This window comes from Telopea speciosissima, chromosome 1, assembly GCF_018873765.1.
Source record: "Telopea speciosissima isolate NSW1024214 ecotype Mountain lineage chromosome 1, Tspe_v1, whole genome shotgun sequence".
Taxonomy (NCBI): Eukaryota; Viridiplantae; Streptophyta; class Magnoliopsida; order Proteales; family Proteaceae; genus Telopea; species Telopea speciosissima.
The window spans coordinates 29,360,646-29,380,170 of NC_057916.1; the positions used below are offsets into that span (position 1 = coordinate 29,360,646).

At 41.6% G+C, this 19,525-nt stretch overlaps 1 protein-coding gene across 5 annotated transcripts in view; it reads left to right on the forward strand.

The window, feature by feature from the left end:
• The window catches only part of LOC122639854 (exportin-4), a 104,767-nt gene extending 86,378 nt beyond the window's left edge, over positions 1 to 18,389 (forward strand). For 4 of the 5 annotated variants that reach the window (XM_043832861.1, XM_043832868.1, XM_043832875.1 and 1 more), the window contains 4 exons: positions 2,064 to 2,260; positions 16,183 to 16,252; positions 17,738 to 17,934; positions 17,972 to 18,389. In XM_043832861.1, coding sequence (XP_043688796.1) covers positions 2,064 to 2,260; positions 16,183 to 16,252; positions 17,738 to 17,926 — 456 coding nt within the window. In that variant the 3' untranslated portion in view covers positions 17,927 to 17,934; positions 17,972 to 18,389. Of the gene's footprint in view, positions 1 to 2,063; positions 2,295 to 15,686; positions 15,742 to 16,182; positions 16,253 to 17,737; positions 17,935 to 17,971 lie in introns of those variants that run through there. The other variant, XM_043832884.1, reaches the window with a different exon arrangement.
• The last annotated feature ends 1,136 nt before the right edge of the window (positions 18,390 to 19,525 follow it).

Here is a 19,525-nt window from a genome sequence, read left to right on the forward strand (position 1 = left end):
CACTTTGTAGTTTCTGTAGGTTACATTAGTCTATTATGGTTTCTTATTACATTATTAGCATCCCTTTCATCCAGTTTTAGAAAAACATTGTTGAATTCATGACAGCCTGTGGAACCGTCAGGCGTCCGGGTGTCCCAGCTGGCCGTTTTTCCATCCCGGATGGTGTTGCAGAGGGAAGGGGCCAAAAAATGGAGGGTGGCTGGGACAACTGTCAGTCATCCCGGACACCATCCTGGTTGTCTCGTGAAAAAAACTGCTTTCATTAGCAATGCAGCTAGTTGGAGAAACATTTATGTATTTCCTTAATTCCTTGTCACTGTGTCTCCTTGTGCATAGCACATGTGGATATACTCATATTTGTGTTATCTATCTGTCTATGTATGCTGGCTTATGTAGTGTCATAAATCCATGTATGACCTGTACAGGAAGTGATTTAGAACCTAGGGTTCTACAATTTAATTGTCTCCAAGGGGTGGACTCAAATCCTAACTAGCCCTAGGCTGTGACGGGAACAAGAGAGTGAAAGCTTGTTGTTTTGGCTACAGACTGTGTAGGAAGCAAGGGAGAACAAAGTTTAGGCTGAAATTAGATCTAATTTTGATAGCTAAAGAAGGTGACATAGATGATGATGTTTCATAAAGGATTAAAGTGGGATGGATGAAGTGGAGAGGTGAGTCTGGAGTGCAGTGTGACCGACGTATTGCTTTAAAGCTTAAAGAAAAGTTCTATTGGACTGTTGCACAACCGGCTATGATGTATGGGGTAGAATGTTTGGCACTTTGGCAGTTGAGAAGTGTCATATTGAGAAGCTATGTGTAGCAGAGATGAGGATGTTAAGATGGATGTGAGGAAAAACTAGGAAAGATAAAGTAAGGAATGATCGTATTAGAGCTGACTTGGGAGTTGCCCCGATCAATGACAAGCTCCGATAGAGTCGTTTGAGGTGGTATGGTCATGTTCAATGGAGACCTAGGGACGCCCCAATAAGGAGTGATATGATCCCGATTGAAGGAGCTAAAAGAGCTAGGGGAAGGCCTAAAATGATCATAGGCCTTGTACCAAGTATGACCTCGGATTGAAGTTATGAGGAAGGACATGCATAGTCTAGGTCTTGTACCAAGTATGACCTCGGATAGAGCCTATTGGAGGGCAATGATCCATGTAGCAGACCTCATTCAGCTGAGATTCTCCTGACTTGTTGGGTTGTGCCTCTTTCCTCTTACTTTCGTCTTTCATTTTTCCTTTTATTGGGCATTTTCCATTTTTCATTTCTCATCTCATTTCCCATCTTTTCATTCCCCTTTTTTGTTTTGGCCTCAGTTTTCCTTTGTTCGGATCCATGTAGCCGACTCCATTAAGTTGGGATAAGGCTCAGTTTGTTGTTGTTTGATGGTTGATGAAGATGTAAGATTATAGGGAATGATTAAGGCAGTGTTTTGGTTAGTGTTTAATATGGATTAAAGAAAATTAAACTGCTTCAAGGATTTCAGTTATTGTAACAAAACTAAAAAGTAGCTAGTAGCAGAGAAAAGAGAAGAAGAGATGACTTTAACTAGGAATCCACCTAAGGTTGAAGGAGTCCAGTAGTCCACCTACAAAGAAGTCTTCGATCCACACAGCAGTAGTTATACCTTCATTCTGTCACTTATCCTTCAAGTAAGGGACTAGTTCTGCTTTGAAAATACAATACTATCTTTATCTAGAACCCTTAATTACAAATATGCCCCATAATACAACTTAAACTGAAGCTAACTCTCAACCCTTGTAACCACTCACATTACTTAGTAAACCCTACTTGAAGTGGATCCCCACAAGCAAATCTGGTGTATTGCAAGTATGCTTAGTTATTTAATTTAGCTTTTATTTTTCTTCTTTCCTTTTCTATAGTTTGGATTCCCATCAGGAAGTTTTATTGTGTGTGATTCATGTTAGATAGTTTTGTCTTATTCAGCAAATGCTTTCAGTTCTCTTGTCACGAGACATGAGAATTTAAGACCTTGCTGCATTGCAGAACTTTTATGTTTAGAACTTGTGGCTAACCACTTGTGATGCCATTGGTGCAGGACACAGAAGTTGTTAATATGTGCTTGAGATCTCTGAATGCACTTGCTTCTTACCATTACAAAGAGAGGGGTGCTGGCAAAGAGGGTTTGGGCTCACATGTTGCAGGTATGATGGACCAGGATGGAAAATTGCAGGAGGGCGTTTTGTGCCGGTTCCTTCGAGCATTGCTGCAGTTATTACTTTTTGAAGATTACAGGTGAGGAACGCTTTATACCAATTGATTAATGACGGCATTGTTAAGATATGTACTGTGTACAGTCACGATAGGGGAGTGTCCCTATTGTGATATGTTTGGTCTTCTTTAGTTTTACTAGTTGGAGTCTAGTTAGGTTAAATTGTGCGTGTGTGTGTGTGTAACCTGCTCAGAGTCTGACTCTGATTTTGCTTGTTATATAAATAGTTCATTGGCAGATCACGATAGGTATGTTGAACCTATTGTGTGTTTAGCTATTTTCTCTCCTCTCTCTTCACAATTGCAGTTACTGGTTTCAGATCCTGGTTTCGTTACATGGTATCAGAGCTGTAACTAGTACTTGCTATCTCCTTGATAGCTGTTTTTAGAGTCCTTCTAGGTTCTGGTTTGAGGTGTATACCCACCTATGCTGTTTATTCCTATTTGTGAAACCCTAGTTGATAGAAGAATAAGAACCAGGGTTTTGATGAAGATAATGAATGTGTATGAAGATCATACCTGCTGCTATTGTTGAACGATTGATTCTGCTACTGCTGATCAAACTAGGGTTTTTAGTTCACTCCATCGTGCTACTGCTGATTATTTGATTTTGGGTTTTTTGGTTCTTTTACTTGCTGCTTTGTTGTTGTCTGGTTCAATTCGCTGCTGATAGGGTTTTGAAGGTGCTACCGCTGCTGTCACCCTTTCGATTTGCTGATTAGCTTTTCGTTGATGCTGTTTGAATCTGTTAGCAAGGCAGAAATTAGGAGAATGGCTTGAGTGAGTTGTTTGTTCACTCAGCTCCTTCATTTATGTCTTTCAACAATAAGGCAGAATTACAAGACTGTCCCTGTAACAAGAAAAAACAAAAAAAACAAAAACAAAAATACCCTTATCGGGTTAACTACGCATAGATATCACACATGCCTAACTTGACTAGACTAGGATGAAATAACTTCTCACTTAGCCCTTTAGTGAAGACATCAACAAGTTGATCATCAGACTTCACAAAAGGTATACACATCTACCCACTCTCTAACTTCTCGATGATGAATTGTCTGTTGATCTCCACATGCTTGGTACGATCATGTTGCACTGGATTGTGGGCAATGCTGATTGCTGCTTTGTTGTCACAATTCAACATCATTGGCCGATGAACAGAACCACTAATATCCTGGAGTAAACTCTGAAGCCACAATAACTCACATATGCCCTGGGCCATGGCACGGAATTCAGCTTGAGCACTGGACCTTGCCACTACATTTTGCTTTTTACTTCGCCATGTTACAAGGTTACCTCCTACAAAAGTACAATAACCTAGGGTGGATTTCTTGTCAGGGTTACCACCCCAGTCAGCATTTGTGTAAGCCTCAATGCGAAGATGATCATGCGGAGACAAGAGAGTTCCTTTTCTTAGAGCTGACTTCAAGTAATGTAGAATACGAAGAACAACAACCATATGAGTTGAGTAGGGATCATGCATGAACTGACTGACCAAGCTTACTGTAATGCAATGGCCGGTCTAGTGTGGGAGAGATAAATTAATTTTCCCACCAACCATTGATATTGTCCCTTATCAATCGGATCGCCATCCTTCTCTTGCAAGCGAGTAGTAACTTCCAAAGGAATGTCACATGGATGACACCCTAACAAACCAGTATCTGAGAGTAGGTCTAGAACATACTTCCTTTGGGAGAGAATAATGCCTTTGGGAGAACGGGCAACTTCAATCCCAAGGAAGTATCTGAGTTGTCCTAGATCTTTTATTTCAAATTCTCTTCCCAAGAAAGTCACAACTATGTCATCGACATAGACTATAAGAAGAGTGACTTTATCCCATAGTTGTCATGGCGTCGCCATGACATCATACCGATGGAAAAGTGGACATATCGTTGGTCGATATGGTATATGGAAGAATACCAACCGATATGTCCTCCATGGCGCCGACATGGACTCCATACCACGATATATGGCCATATCGGCCAATATTCTTGTTCAAGTGTAAAAACATTAGTTTTTTATAATTTTTATTTTTTTAACCTTTTAAAAGATAATGCTTTTATCTTAATGTGTATTGGAGGTGTAACTCAAAAAGTTACACCTGCAATACACATTAACAAAAAAAATAAAAAAACAATTGACTAATGCATTGCCTACACCCTAAAACCCTAATAGAAATCAAAAAATCGAAAAGACTCTCACTCAATAGAGAAGGAGAGAGTCGTTAAAAGAAAAACAGGCGAGAGTGTGATACTTCGAACCCCTCCAGGCTCCAGCAGTTCAGCGACTCAAAGTGTCTCTCCTTCGTCGGCTCCAGCAAGTTCTCCTTAGCTCCGACGAGTTTCCCCAATAGGTAAGTAATTGTTTTTTTTATTTGGTAGTTCTTCTTTTTCTTCAGTTCTTCTTCTCCCAGTCCTCCAGCAAGAGACAAAGAGGGGAGAGAAAGTCGTCTTCTTTACTTTTGGCGACTTCTCTTCTCTCTTTTTTTTATTTATTTTTTTAATACGTAGCACAGGTCTCTGCTCTCACAGTCGACATTGGACACACACGCAAAGAGAGACAGAGAGGGAGAGAGTCGACACTCGATAGAGAGGGTTTTTTTTCTTCCTTTGTTCTTCTTCGTGCCTTGTAGAGTTGCAGGCTTCACTACAATTCCCTCTCTTCTTTCAAACTTCTTCTTTTCTGGTTTCTCTTATCCATCCTCTGTTCTTCTTCAAATTGCTGCTGTTTTCCTCCTCTTGTAGGCTGTAGCAGCTTGAGCCATTGAAGATTTTATTTGATTACAGCAATGCCACTCTGTTTTCTTTCTTCTTCCCTTGCACACAGCCACACACACAGAGAGACAGAGGGAGAGAGTCGAGAGATAGAGATGAGGGGAGGGATGTATTAAAGTCAGTAGTCGGTACTCAGTAGTTCACCACTCATTCACACACAGAGAGACAGAGAGGGAGAGAGCAATTTTTTTTGTTTGGTAAAGCAACACCAACAAAAGCAAGCACATATTCACATCAGCAAATTTTTCATAATTCATATACATTAATACATATTACACTTTCATGAATTAAACCATAGTAGATTAGTAGTACACTTTCCTATTGATTTTTTATGTTATAAGGTATATATTATAGCATACTAATTGACATTAAAAAATAAAGAAAATAAAAAATAAAACATGGTCGACATGATCGCCATGGCAACGCCATGACGGGCGACATGTCGATATATCGATTAAACACCCCTCCATCGACTTGGATCCCCGTGACGACGTGACAACTATGCTTTATCCCCATTTCGCTTGATGAACAAGGTGTGATCAGCATTACTCTGTTTGTATCCTACAGAGATCATTGCCTTATGGAACCTACCAAACCAAGCTCTAGGAGATTGTTTTAGCCCATATAATGCCCTCTTCTGCAAACCTTCCCTTGAGTCTTGTCACAAGAAAAGCCTGGAGGAACCTCCATATACACCTCCTCCTCTAGCTCCCCATGAAGGAATGCATTTTTCACATTCAATTGCTGCAAATCCCAGCCTAGATTGACAACATCTGACAACAAAACCCAAACAGTGTTCAACTTTGCAACTGGGGCAAACGTCTCTTGATAGTCAATCCCATAGGTCTGAGTAAAGCCCTTGGCCACAAGTCTGGCCTTATATCTGTCCACTGTTCCATCCGACTTCTGTTTGACAACAAACACCCATTTACAACCCACTGGTTTCTTGCTCGAAGGAAGAGCCACCAACTCCCACGTCTCATTTTTGGATAAGGCTATCATCTCTTCCATCATGGCGGCTTTCCATTTTGGATCTGCAATTGCCTTCTGCCATTTTTGAGGAATAGAAACAGAGGAAAGAGAGGACACAAATGCACGATAGGAAGGAGACAAAGCATCATTAGAAACAAAATTGGAGATGGGATGTTGGGTGCAAGACCTAATGCCTTTACGGGCAGCAATAGGTAAATTTAGAGTGGGATCCTTACCAAGTGATGTAGCAGAGTCTGGATCTGGATCAAGTTCTGACGATTGGAGAAGTGGTACAGTAGTGGTAGTCTCAACTTGCTCATTGTGCTTCCAGGTATAGACTTTATCAACAGGAATCTGACTCACAGGCCTACGCTCCCCTTGAATGGGAAGGGGGGCTGACATTGGAGGTTTTGGAGAAGAAGACTCCCCCTGAATAGGAGCCGGTAGAAGAGCAGACACATCTTCAAACACTGGATCATGCTCCCCTGAAGAGGTGGCTAAGAATAATATGCCAGGGATTCATGGAAGACAATGTCCATGGTAACAAATGTACGCCGAGAGGGAGGGTGATAAGTGATAACACTTGTATCCTTTCTGGGTAGCGGAGTAGCCCAAAAAGATACACCAAATACTCCGAGGATCGAGCTTGCCATGAAGATGATGGTTGCGGGCATAGCAAACACAACCAAATATTTTTAGGGGGACCACAAAAGAAGAAGAACCCTGGAGAAGGTCAACAGGGGCACGACCATCAAGTACATGGGTAGGCATGCGGTTAATGAGTTAGGCAGCAGTGAGGATAGCATCACTCCAATATGGAGAAGGAACCTGCCCTGTAAACATAATTGCCCGAGCCACTGCCAGAAGGTGCCGATTTTTTCTTTCAGCCACTCCATTCTGGGCCGGTGTGCCTACACAGCTGGTCTGATGAAGGATGCCATTTTCAGCCAAATAATTTTGGAACTAACCTTCCATGTATTACCTTCCATTAACACTCCGCAGAGTTTTTACTGTGGCATTGAATTAGGTCTGAACCATACGATGAAATAGCTGAAAACATCGAAAAACCTCACTCTTGTGCTGCATCATATACAACCAAGTGGTCCTAGTAAAACAGTCAATAAAGGAAACAAACCATCTATGGCCAGAAATAGAAACACAACGGGAAGGGCCCCACACATCAGTATGAACTAAAGCAAAGGGAGAAGAACTTCTTTTATTTAATGGAGAGTAAGTGGAACGAGTCTATTTAGCCAAAACACAGGCTTCACATAAAAACTCATCCTTTTTACAATCTTTAACCAACTGAGGAAACAAAAAAGCTAAAGTTCGAAGAGGAGGGTGACCAAACCGACAATGCCATAGATGGAGATCCGAAGAAGTGGCTGAATGTAACTGATGAGCCAGTGATGAAGCTGACAGGAGACAAATCTGACCCATGTCGAGTATGTAAAGACCACCATGTACCTTACCACCCCCAATCGTGTGCCCTTTCACCAGATCCTGTATACCACAATGAGAGGGAAAGAAGGTTACTTTGCAGTTCAAATCTTTAGTTAGACTACTAATGGAAAGAAGGTTGGTGGAAAAGGAAGGGGCATGCAAAACAAAATTTAATGCAAGGGTCGAAGAGCAATGAATGGAACTCTTTCCATTAATAGGAAAAGGGAACCATTAGCTACTCGAACACTATCTTTGCCAGAAGATGGAGAATACTGATGAAACACATGGGAAGAACCAATCATGTGGTTAGTGGCATCGCACCGGAGTCTATAATCCAAGGAACAGAGACAGTCGATGCACAATGACCACCGACTGGAATACCTGAGGCAAAATGAGAACCAGAAGGGGTAGCAGGTGTAGATGCCGTGGTAGGTGCAGCAGAAGAGACTTGTAGCATGTGACGGAAAGCCAAGAGTTCATCCTGAGTAAGCCCAATGTCAGTAGAGGGGCCAGCAGCAGCGGTAGCAGAAGGCTCCGTAAGATTTGCCTTGGGTTTGGACTTCGCACGGCCCCGTTTGGCGTCAAAATCAGTAGGCTTCCCATGTAACTTCCAGCATTGAGCCTTGGTGTGATACAGTTTGTTGCAGTGTTCACATTTGACAGGCTCCTTGGAGGAGCATTACCACCATCAGTAATGGTAATGGAAGTGGGGCTGGAAATAGTCTGTAGGGCAGACCTATCAACAATAGGAGTATGTAACATCGCAGCTCGACGAGTCTCTTCTGTATGAACCAAAACGAATGATTGCTCTAGTGTAGGAAAGGGAGAATGGCTCAGCACTTTCACTCGAATAGGGTCATACTCCATATTCGGACCTGCCAAGAAGTCGTATACACAGATTTTGTTGACGTGTTTACAGTAGGCAGCAATATCAGCAAGTGTAGAGGGCTGATAGTCGGAGTAATGATCCAATTGCTGCCACAAGCTTTTGAGGGCAGCATAGTACGTAGAAACAGACAACTCCTTCTGAGTGGTGTCATGGGCCTTCTTACGAATCTCATACACCTGAGCATCATTCCCAATGCGTCCATAAGTCTCCTTGGCAGCACTCCAGATTTGATGGGCTGTCTCCAGAAGCAAAAAATTGTCGGACAGATCTTGTTGCATAGAGTGGATCAAATAAGACAACACCATAGCATCATGTGACATCCACTTCTCTTGCGGAATACTAGTTTCAGCCGGCATGGGGTTAGTCCCAAGGATATGGCCAGTAAGGCCTCAACCAGCAATGGTCAAGTAGGTAGTTCGAGACCACTTGAGGTAATTTGTGCCATCGAGTTTGATAGGAGCAGCCAGGGGAAGAAATTCTGTCCGGGACTGTCCATCAACCCCAGAGGTTGCAGAAGAGGAGTCTGGACCTGTCATTGGTGCAGCCAAACAATGAAGGGAACAATCAATGACCTGATGGAGTCAGCCAAGAAGAATCAAGAACCTTGAGATCGATATGAGGGAAAATCGATCTCAAGAAAGGGAAAAAAAAGAATCTCCAGAAAGTTGCAGAAATAATGGCTGAAACTGAGGTCGAGGGAGCCTCTTGATAGTAGTAAACAGCTCCAAAAAAGGCAGCAACAACAGGTAGCTCAGCAGTCCTAACCCAAAGAAATAGATTGGAGTTGGGGTTTTTGAAGAAAACCGAAAATAGGATCGAGTTGAGGTTAGGGCCTGCAAAGAAGGAATGGGAAAGGTCGATAGTTGCTGGATAGGGTTGCAAAGGAAGCCCCAATCAAGGGAAGATCATCCTACAACATGTATCGAGGCTTGATCCTCAAAAACTTGGAAGCTTCAAAATCGCAAAGAGGAAAGGCAGCAACTATCGAGCAGAAATCGGGATTATGGCATGGATAAGATGAGGTAGCTTTAAGGGCAGCAGCTAGATCGAAAGATCACCTCATTAGTGCTGCCCTAAGGTGAAGGGAAAGAACCAAGAAGAAGTGGAGAAAGAAGATCGAAGGAAGGAGGTGGGTTTTTGAACTTAGATCAGAATAGAAGTTTAGGGTTTAGCTCTGATACCATGTTAGCAAGGCAGAAATTAGGAGAATGGCTTGAGTGAGTTGTTTGTTCACTCAGCCCCTTCATTTATGTCTTTCAACAATAAGGCAGAATTACAAGACTGTCTCTGTACAGCCGACTATGCTAATAACAGGTAAATAACAAGAAGAAAAAAAAAACCCAAAAATACCCTTATTGGGTTACAGAACTCAACAGAATCGGACCAACATCTGAAGACCGCTGATGTCCTTCAGTTGCTGAAGACTACTGTGAAACTCCTATCAATTGCTCTTCCATCGATTGCTTAGATCGCTATTTGATGCTTCGTATGTTGTATCAATTGCTGCCCTTCGATATCGATTGCTGCTACTGCATATGGATGTATCGATTGCTTCTTATTGATTACTGATTTACTGCTATGTTGTCTCACTGGAGTTGTGACCTCTTCATTCTTATCGATTGCTGCTCTGAATCGAAGTTTACCTAGCAGTTTATCTTGTCGTAGAATCTAGAACCTCTGGATTCTGATTTGTTAGTTGAAGCATCCATAGTGGAAGCTAAGGAGAATCCCATAGTTTCATATCCTTCAGTTGCAACAAAATCTAGCGATTACTGATTTAATGCTATGTTGTCTCAGTAGAGTCATGACCTCTTCATTCTTATCGATTGCTGCTCTAATCGAAATATTCTTGTTGTCTTATCTGCTGCAATCCAAAGCACTTGCTGCCACTGCATCACCACTGAGATCTCCAGTGGCCTTCATGTTTTGGTTACTATCTACCTCTCCTTCTACGAATAGGTTTTTTCCTGTGGTTTCCTATGGTTTCGTGATTGTTATCTTAATTCCCATCGCTGACTTACTTAATTACCCCTCCCTATTCCTATTATCCTACCTTGTCCTTACTTTACTTCCCATTCCAACTTCACCTTTTGGCTTTGGCTTGTGCTTATAATTGGATTTCAACTAAATTACGTCCATGTCATTTCCTTTTTAGCTTTAAGATAAGATATTTATAGCTCTACCATTCCTTCTCTTTTATCTACCCAAGGGCGCCCCTTGAAAATTATGGTTAATTACAAAATTGTCATTCATTCATTATAATTGAGTTTCTATTGCCATTTGTGAGCCCATAACACCCAATTTAGGTTCTTGGTAGATCACTTCAGTTTTGGGTTGCAATTTTTTTAAGATTGGTACTTGCATGGTGTAATGGTTATTTTGCTATTATTGGAGATTATTTGCTCAAATTTGTTTAAATCTGGCCTATCTGGTAATTTTTTTTTTTTGGTGAATAAAAGTTCATTACTAACAAACAGAGAACAAAAAGGGGCCCAAGGGGAAGAAAACAAGGCACAAGGCCTCAAAAAACAAAATACAAGGCAACCCTGCACTAGCAAGAGTGCGGGAGGCTGCAAGAGCTGACAACAAGCCAATTTCTATGAGAGTCAACGCATCTGAAAGGCACCGCAGGCATTTTGCTTTTGACATTAAAAGAGATGGAGTCTCATTCAGTAGATCTAGAGTTGGAAGTCCATCTTAGATTGTTTCAACCAAATTTGGTGGATGGCAACACCAAACACAAGCTTACCCACTTTGTCACAAGGAGAGGAACCTCCAAAGGTCATGTCAACCCAGATCCGCTTACGCTGGAAAGGACAATTGAAGAATAGGTGATCCAAATCTTCAGTGACATTCCAGAAGAGGATGCAAAAAGGAGAGACAGGAATGTGCCTTTGGATGAGAAAGGAATGCGTTGGAAGGCAGTAGGAGAGGGCACGCCAAGTCGAGAAGCTATGGTGAGGAATTACCAAACCAAATTGCGCCAAAGAACATCCAGGCCTCGAGTTCTTATGAGATCCCAAGGATCGACCTCAAAATGAACAGACCCAAAGGAGAAACGGTCCAAGCAACCATATCACCTCTACTAGCCAGCCTCCTAGGGATGCCATGAAGGGAAAACCAAATAAGTCCCAACTGGATGGAGGAAACAGTAGGGGGTTCCCAAACACCATCCGAGATAATCTCAGAGACCATGTCAAGTCTGGCTGAACCCAAACTGTAGATAGTTCTGTCGCCTACCAAATGAAGGAGGATGCCAAGGGGGTGCCAAGGATCAAGCCAAAGTCTGGTGGAAGAACTATCATCAATCAAAGTAGTGATGGATCCATAAGCAAGAGGCTTAAATTTCAAAAAATTTCTCCAAACCCAAGAAGCATTTGAGATAATGGGAGCTGTCTAGATAGAGTTATTACGAAGAAGCCTAGAGTAGACCCAATCATCCCAAATACTTTTCTTCTTTGCTGCTATATTCCAAATCAACTTGAGAATAGCTGCCATGGCATCCAGACTCCTTGGTCGCCTTGGACGCCTGGGTGCCATGGCAGTATCTCCTTGATTTTTTACCCTCTAAAATGCCATGGTCGCCTTCCCACCTTGATAACTATGATCTTTTATGCGCCTTAGGCCCAATCCTCCTTCCTTTTTGGGGAGGCAAGTAGTAGCCCAAGAGATGGGGTGGAGGAATCTGGAGCAGTCAGATCCTTTCTAGAGGAAGAAGCACATAAGAGGTTCAAGCTTCACAATAATTGTCTTAGGAAGACCGAAGATGCCTGACCAATAAATATAGGTTGGCTTGAGTACCGATCTGATCAACTCAAGACGGCCCGCATAGGATAACAACTTACCCTTCCAGAGCTGAAGCCTCTTGCGCATGAGGTCAAGCAAGGGTACAATGGTGAGCAGTCAATTTGGAGGGGATCAAAGGCAGCCCTGGATATTTCACCAGCAAGTGAGCAAAGAGAGAAATCAGTCAAATCTTTAAGAATAGCCTTAAGCTCCTCAGAGAGCCCAGATAAGAAAACCAGGGACTTGAAGAGGTTAATGCGAAGGCCAAACAAAATCTCAAACTGTCTCAAACAGGACATAGAGGATTCAATAGAGAGAGGATCAGCCGTGGAGAACAACGTGAGATCATCAACAATGGCAATATTGGAGAGCTTAAGAGCCTTGCATTTAGGGAGGGGGATAATGAGTTGCTGGTCAGTTAAGATTTGGATGCTTTTGGAAAGGACTTCAAGGGCTAAGGTGAAAATGTAAGTTGAGAGAGGGCAACCCTGGCAGAAGCCACTAGAGGAAGCATAGTATATGGCAGGACTCCCATTAGCATGCGCAAAAAAATGAGGGGAGGAAATTCAGTGGAAGACCTAGTTGGTAAAGGCAAGGGGGAAAGGCATCTTGTTCAAAACATTAACAATAAATTCCCATCTCAAGAAGTCAAAGGCTTTATGGAGGCTAATCTTCATGAGGGTGGAAGGGGAAATGTTCTTTCTATCAAAGCCTCTCACGATCTCATGACAGAGGAGGATGTTATCAGAAATGCAACGGCCAGGAATGAAAGCTGATTGGTTATCACTGACAAAGGAGTCAACCACCAACTTAAGCCTGTTAGCAAGGACTTTAGTTATTTATTTATAATGCAGGGTTGCAAAGGGCAATGGGGGGAAATCGGAAATGGAGGAAGCACCCTCTTTCTTGGGAATGAGGCAAAGAAAAGTGTGATTAATCCCTTTGATTTGACTGGGGTTGAAGAAGAAGCTTTGGAGGGCCCTAATAAGATCCACTTTAATGATATCTCAGCAAGCAGAAAAAAAAAAAAAAAAAACCATACTGAAACCATCGGGACATGGAGCTCTATTGGCCTTGTGGGAGAGGACAGCGGAATAGGATTTTTGAATAAGAGAGGATGGCTTGAAGGGAGGCAACAAGGGAGGGGGATGGATTTATTGAGAAGGATATCTGGAAAGTGAACTGAGGGGAAAATAGAAGGCCCAAAGAGCTGCAAAAAATAGTCCACAATTTCGGAATTAATATCTTCCACTTCAGTAAGGGTGGAGTCATCGCAACAGAAACAATTGAATTGATATTGGTTCTAGCCTTCAAAGATCTATGAAAATAAGCCGTGTTGGAGTCCCCAAGCTCCAGCCATTTAATGCGGGATATCTGTCTCAAAAAACTTTCCTCTTAAGCAATTAAGGACTGAAGAACCAAATAGAAAGATTTCTCTTCTTCTGCTAAAGAGCCATTGTGGATGTCGGCTTGGAGCCTGGTTTGAAAATTAGACAGTTTAGTCTCGCAATCAGAGACAAGGGAAGAAATGTTACCAAAGGTGGAGGAGTTCCACTCCTTGAGAAAACTTTTGACACTCCCAAGATTTTGGGCTAAAGAGATGAGGGGGGAGAGGTGGGGTTGGACAGATTTTACCCAAGCTTCAGTGACAATGGAGAGAAATCGTGGATGGGAAGACCACATGTCAAAGTATTTGAAGGACTTGGGACCAAAGGAAATGTAAGGCTGGATAAGGATGGAGATGGAACTATGGTCAGTGATCCCTGGAGGGTCAAAGGTAGCATGGGAGGAAGGGAAAGAGGTTAGCCAGGCTTCATTGACCAGAATTTTGTCCAGTTTGCAGGCAATCTTGGCAGGGCCAATTCTCCTATTATGCCAAGTGAGCTTCAACCATGTCCATCTCGGATAGTTCATCCCAATATTTTCGAGGCATTCATTGAAAGCCTCAACCGAGGAGTCCAATAGATGATCATCTCCCACATTCTCATGAGTCATGACCAAAACGGATGACATTAAAGTCCCCTCCCAAGACCCAAGGAGAGAAGAGAAATATTGCAAGGGCTGTCCAAAGAGTTGCTCTTCCAGAGGGCAATTAGATGCATAGACGGCGGTGAAGAGAAAAGGGTGGTTACCATGAGGATCAGAAATTTTGAAATGGAGGAATTGGGAAGAGGAGGCCAAGAGATGGAGGTAGATGATGGTGGGGTTCCAAAGGCACCATAGGCGGCCATTAGGGTGGTGAGAGTAGTTTGAAATGAAGGACCAAGAGGGAGCAATAGTGTAAGCAATGCTTTGGGCATTGGGATCTTTTATTTTTCGTTTCAATGAGACAACAAAAACCAGCATGGAGAGACTTAATGTGGGCACAAACATCAGCTTGCTTGGAAGAGGAGTTGAGGCCTTTATTCCATTGAACACAATGGTTCATTTAAGATCAAGGGGGATGGTGCAGCAAAATCTTCTCTGAGCCTGACAGAGGAGGGGCGGCATAGTAACAGATCAACGGCGGCAATATTCCCGAAGGGGAGGAGAGGTATTCATAGGACGAGGGGTGAGGTTGCAGGTGGAAGAGGGCCGATTGCATGAACCTGAAGGAGGAGGGGCAAGTTAAATGGGGAGAAGACTGGAGAGCCATGGTTAAAGTGCTGGGGACGGGCGGAGGGGATGACTGGGGGTACGGGTTTGAATCCACCGAGAGAGAGAGGCTGGGCTTTAGGGGATGGTCCAACAGGGAGGGTCAAATAGGCTCATCCGCTGAAGGTTCTTATTATTTTGTTCGTCACCTGCTTGTGTACTCAGCAACAATTTTATCTATGAAGATAGTTATTTGTGGTATTCAGCAATAATGCAATTTATCAGTGGTTCACATGCTGTCTGGTTCACGGTGACCTTATGTTGTCAGGTCCTCAGCAACGTTATGTTGTTACTTGGTTTGCAGTAACCTATACTGCACTTTTACCAGTGGTTCGCAGCGACCTATGCTGCATTTTTATCTGTCTTTTTGTGCAAATTACTACTTACTATTTGCCTTCTTTGAGAAGGGCTTATGATGTTATTGTTGCTGCTATGATATTTTGGATTTTGGTTGGTGTTTTCTATAGCTTATTTTGTTCGTTGCTGATTAGATTTATTCGACACAAAAAAAAATTCTCCTATTGCTGCTGATGGTTGGTGTGTGCTTGAGTTGATATTGCTATCAAAATGAAGTTCTCTGTGCTCACTGGCGTCTATGAATTTTATATATGTTTAAGACTGGTGTTGCTTTTAATGTCTATTCTTGTTGTTCCGAACTGGAGCCTTATATATATATACTCCAGCTTGAGGGGGAGTGTTAAGATATGTTCTGTGTTAGTCACAATAGGGGAGTGTGCCTATTGTGATATGTTTGGTCTTCCTTAGTTTTATTAGTTGGAGTCTAGTTAGGTCAGTTGTGCGTGTGTGTAACCTACTCAGAGTCCGACTCTAATTTTGCTTGTTATTATAAATAATTCATTGGCAGACTACGATAGGTATGTTGAACCTATCATGGGTTTAGCTCTCTCTTCACAATCGCAGGTACTGGTTTCAGGTCCTGGTTTTGTTACAGGCATCTTAACCAGAGAAACAAGTAACTTACTGATGGCATGAATCAAACAAAACTAATCACCTAAATACCATTCACCAACGGAAAATTAGAGATGTTACGCATCTGAATACTTTGACTAGGTTTGTGTTCACTAGTGAAACCCAGACAGAATATCTCCCATAAAGTAAAATAAAAACTGACTCTTCACATGGCCCCCACATGCCTTTGTAAAGCCCTCTTAACTTATGCGTAAGACATCCCCTAAAATTATGAACATTATTAGAATCTTAATTAGATAATGCAGGCCCCAGAACTTTTCCCTTAGTACCAAGTAATGAAGAGAAATAGAAACAAAACATATCTAATTGCTGATTATGCTCAAATGAAGGAAAAAGTTTGAAATTGTCCACCAAAAAGTTCAAGCAAAAGATTTGGAATTGGATTATTCTTGTTTCTTACTGATTTTTTGCTCTGTGTGTGATCAAATTCTGATGTGAACTTATGTTTCTGGAATCAGCACTGAACTTGTCAGCTCGGCAGCAGATGCTCTTCTTCCATTGATCCTTTGTGAACAAGGTCTATATCAGGTAATGTCTGTATTCTTGCTTTGACCTCGCCAAACATGTCTGGCACACAGTTGTGGGTTGCCTGAGCTCTAAAACTTTGATCCATCTAAAACAACCATAAGTTTCTCTCTTCTCTATTCAAATTTAGTGCTTTATCTCTCCCCTCCCACATGCACCCCAGGACACGCACACACACACTTAACGGAAAATGTAAAAGTGAAATTTGGTAATGTAGACAAGCTAGATAAACTTACGGTGGTTTTAGAAATGAAAGTATTTTGTTGTTGCTGGTCAGAAATGAAAATATTTTGTTGCTGATTAGAAAAAAAATGTTTCATTTGTATCAAACTGTATGAATCATATTGTTACTGATTTGGTATGAATAATAGCATTCACTGCATTTGTATCTCAGAGAGCTTAAAATACTTGCTTCCCCTCCCCCCCCCCCCCCCTCTCCTCCCTTTTGTCTCTACTTCTGTTGAGCTCTATTTCGAAGTTGGTATTATCTAGGGCACTTCATACCTTGAACAACTGCTGGACAAACTGAGCTGGGGCATTTACATGTTGAGTAGGGAGCTTTTCCAGGTTTCACTTAATATTTGGGAAATGGGATGCACTCATCCGATTTGCCTTCAGAGGCAACTTGGGCATGATTTCTGCCACGTGGCTGGTCCGTTGGGCCCAAATTCATTGGAAGGTAGGCCCTTCCCTCCCTGATCACATGTCAATTTTGGGTCCAAACGAACCTTCCCGTGTGTTAATCAAGTGGACAAAAGTGGTTAAAAACTACTCATGGTTGGATATTTTGGACCATTGGGAAGAAAGATTGACATTGTGCTATACATGGCAGGCCGTTCTATAAATTTGACATTTGACCAGTAAGTATTGTCCTTTTTGCATTCAATGGTTTTGGATTGTGCGGCTTGACACCCAATATTGCAGAAACAGACCGAGTTGCCTTCCAAGGGGACCACACTGGTGGGGGTCAATTCTGATAAGAAAAATAGCTCTAAATCAGAGTAACCACAAGATTTAGAATCAAATTCTGTGATTGTATTTCAGCACTAACATAATATTAGAAATCAATGATATGAGTGTAGGTGATTGAACAACACATCAGATAATCAAAACAAAGAAGGGCAGGCTCCGTAAATGCTGCTCAAACAGTAATGAAAAAAAATCAGAAAACAGAGTAGAGAGTAGAACATTAGAGGTAACAATGGTATCCCACTGATAGATCAGTCTCTCACTGTTGTGGTATCACACCCAATGCTAGCTGGTTGTGGGCCCCTCAAGATATGCATGTCGATCTCCTATAAGATGCTGGCTCGATATTCATGAATAGACCCAGGCTTAAATAAACCCATAAAATGGGCCAGATATTGGCGTGCTATATAGCCCCCTCAATATACCATTGCTACATCAAAACTCCCTGTATCTTTAGTTTTCTTTTCCTAACGGTCTTCTTTTGAGAGTATTCATGGTTCTCTTTTTTTTTGTTTGCAGAGATTAGGGCATGAGTTAATAGAAAGGCAAGTGAACCCACAACTGAAATCAAGGTTGGCAAATGCATTGCACTGTCTCACTAGTTCAAATGAGCTTTCTTCTTCTCTTGACCGGATAAATTCTCAGAAATTCCGAAAGAACCTTTATGCTTTCCTGGTTGAAGTTCGTGGATTTTTGAGGACAATGTGATGTGTTCTGAAAAAAGAGACGTGAAAATGGAATGTGGAAGAGGAGGAAAATGAGACTCTTTGGATTATATGGTTGCGTTTGCAAGCGGTCAGATGGCTGAGTTGCACGGGTATTGAGATTCTCTGCATGCCAATCTGAATGTAAATCACAGAAGCATCAGTGGATTCATTTGAATTTTTTCAACCATTGTTGATATTTTGATTATACGGGTGCCCTATTCTTGAGAAAATTTAGCACGAGAAATGTGAAATCTGGGAAAATGATACAGAACCAAGATGAAGCCTCTTTCAAGTGGAAGTTTGCACATCTTCATCTGGATGAAAACTGTGAAGCAGTGGGGTTGAGCGTCAATTCAAAATGTAGAGAAACTCACTGTAAATGTGTCGAAATGTAAACTTGGAAGAAAGTAGATCAGAGCATCAAATTGTGAAGAGATAAGCAGGTATAAAAGAAGAAATTTGACGTAATATGTTCAGATGTTTGGCTTATCATTGATGTATTCTCTGGTTCTGCCATACTGATACTAAATTTTTGGGGGAGTGGGGTTACTGTTTTAGAGATGCTCTGCATGTCATGTTTAGGTGCAGTAAATATTGCTTATATGATTCATTTCACATAAAAATAAAAAAAGGGGTTCCCCGACTCAACCCTGTGCACTGGTATGGAGTTTGGGTTATTATCACTAGATCTGGGAAAATCGGAAGTGCACCTTTTGATTGACTATAGCCCTGAAAATATAAGGTTGATTAATTGATACAGGAAAAGGATCGAATCTCCTTTGGGGACCTAGCTAGCTCATCCTCCCAACTAAATAAGGTATTTAATCTGTACCCGCCATGTATAATGTTGTAAATGCTCTTTTCCCTCGTGTGTTTTTTTTTTTTTTTTTTTTTAATTTTAATGGTAAAAAACAAAATTTATTATTAGAAATTAGAGAAATATACAGTGTTCTTAGTTTGGGCATATCTAGCAAGGTTCATGGCTAAAGTTGAACAAAAGGTGTCTCTTTGAGAATCAGAACATATGTCTTGGGCTTTATCAGAAATATAGATAAATTTTTTATAAGATGTCAAGGCCAAGGGAATTTAGTTGGAGATGGAAGAACATCAGTGATTTGTTGATTTGAACATCATACTTCTTTTATCTTCAACCCCATATTAGTAGCATGGTCAAGGCTTGTCCGAATACTAAATAGTTCGGGTTTCATACACTTGATATGGTTGGTTTTAATGAAAAAGTAATATTAAGAATAAAAGAAATCATCAACAGATACATATGTCCTCTATATTGACCCAAACAAAGACAAAGCTAGTGAGACATCCCAAAAATAAATAAATACAATGTCCATGGCCAAGCTTTATGGTTAGTATCATCGAACCACAGAGCAACTTCTAAGGAATCTGTCCATGCCTGTGTAGTGCTCCTTGCAGTACTTGCTTGATTCCTTGGATCTGTGCCTCTTTCCTGCATTCTGTAGAACCATGATTTACATACGCCCACACAAAGTCATCTTGTAATAGAATCATAGCAGCTCAACCAGAAAGTGTAGATTTTTTTTTTGTGGTAAAATGTTGATTTATTCAGAAGAACATGTGGAGC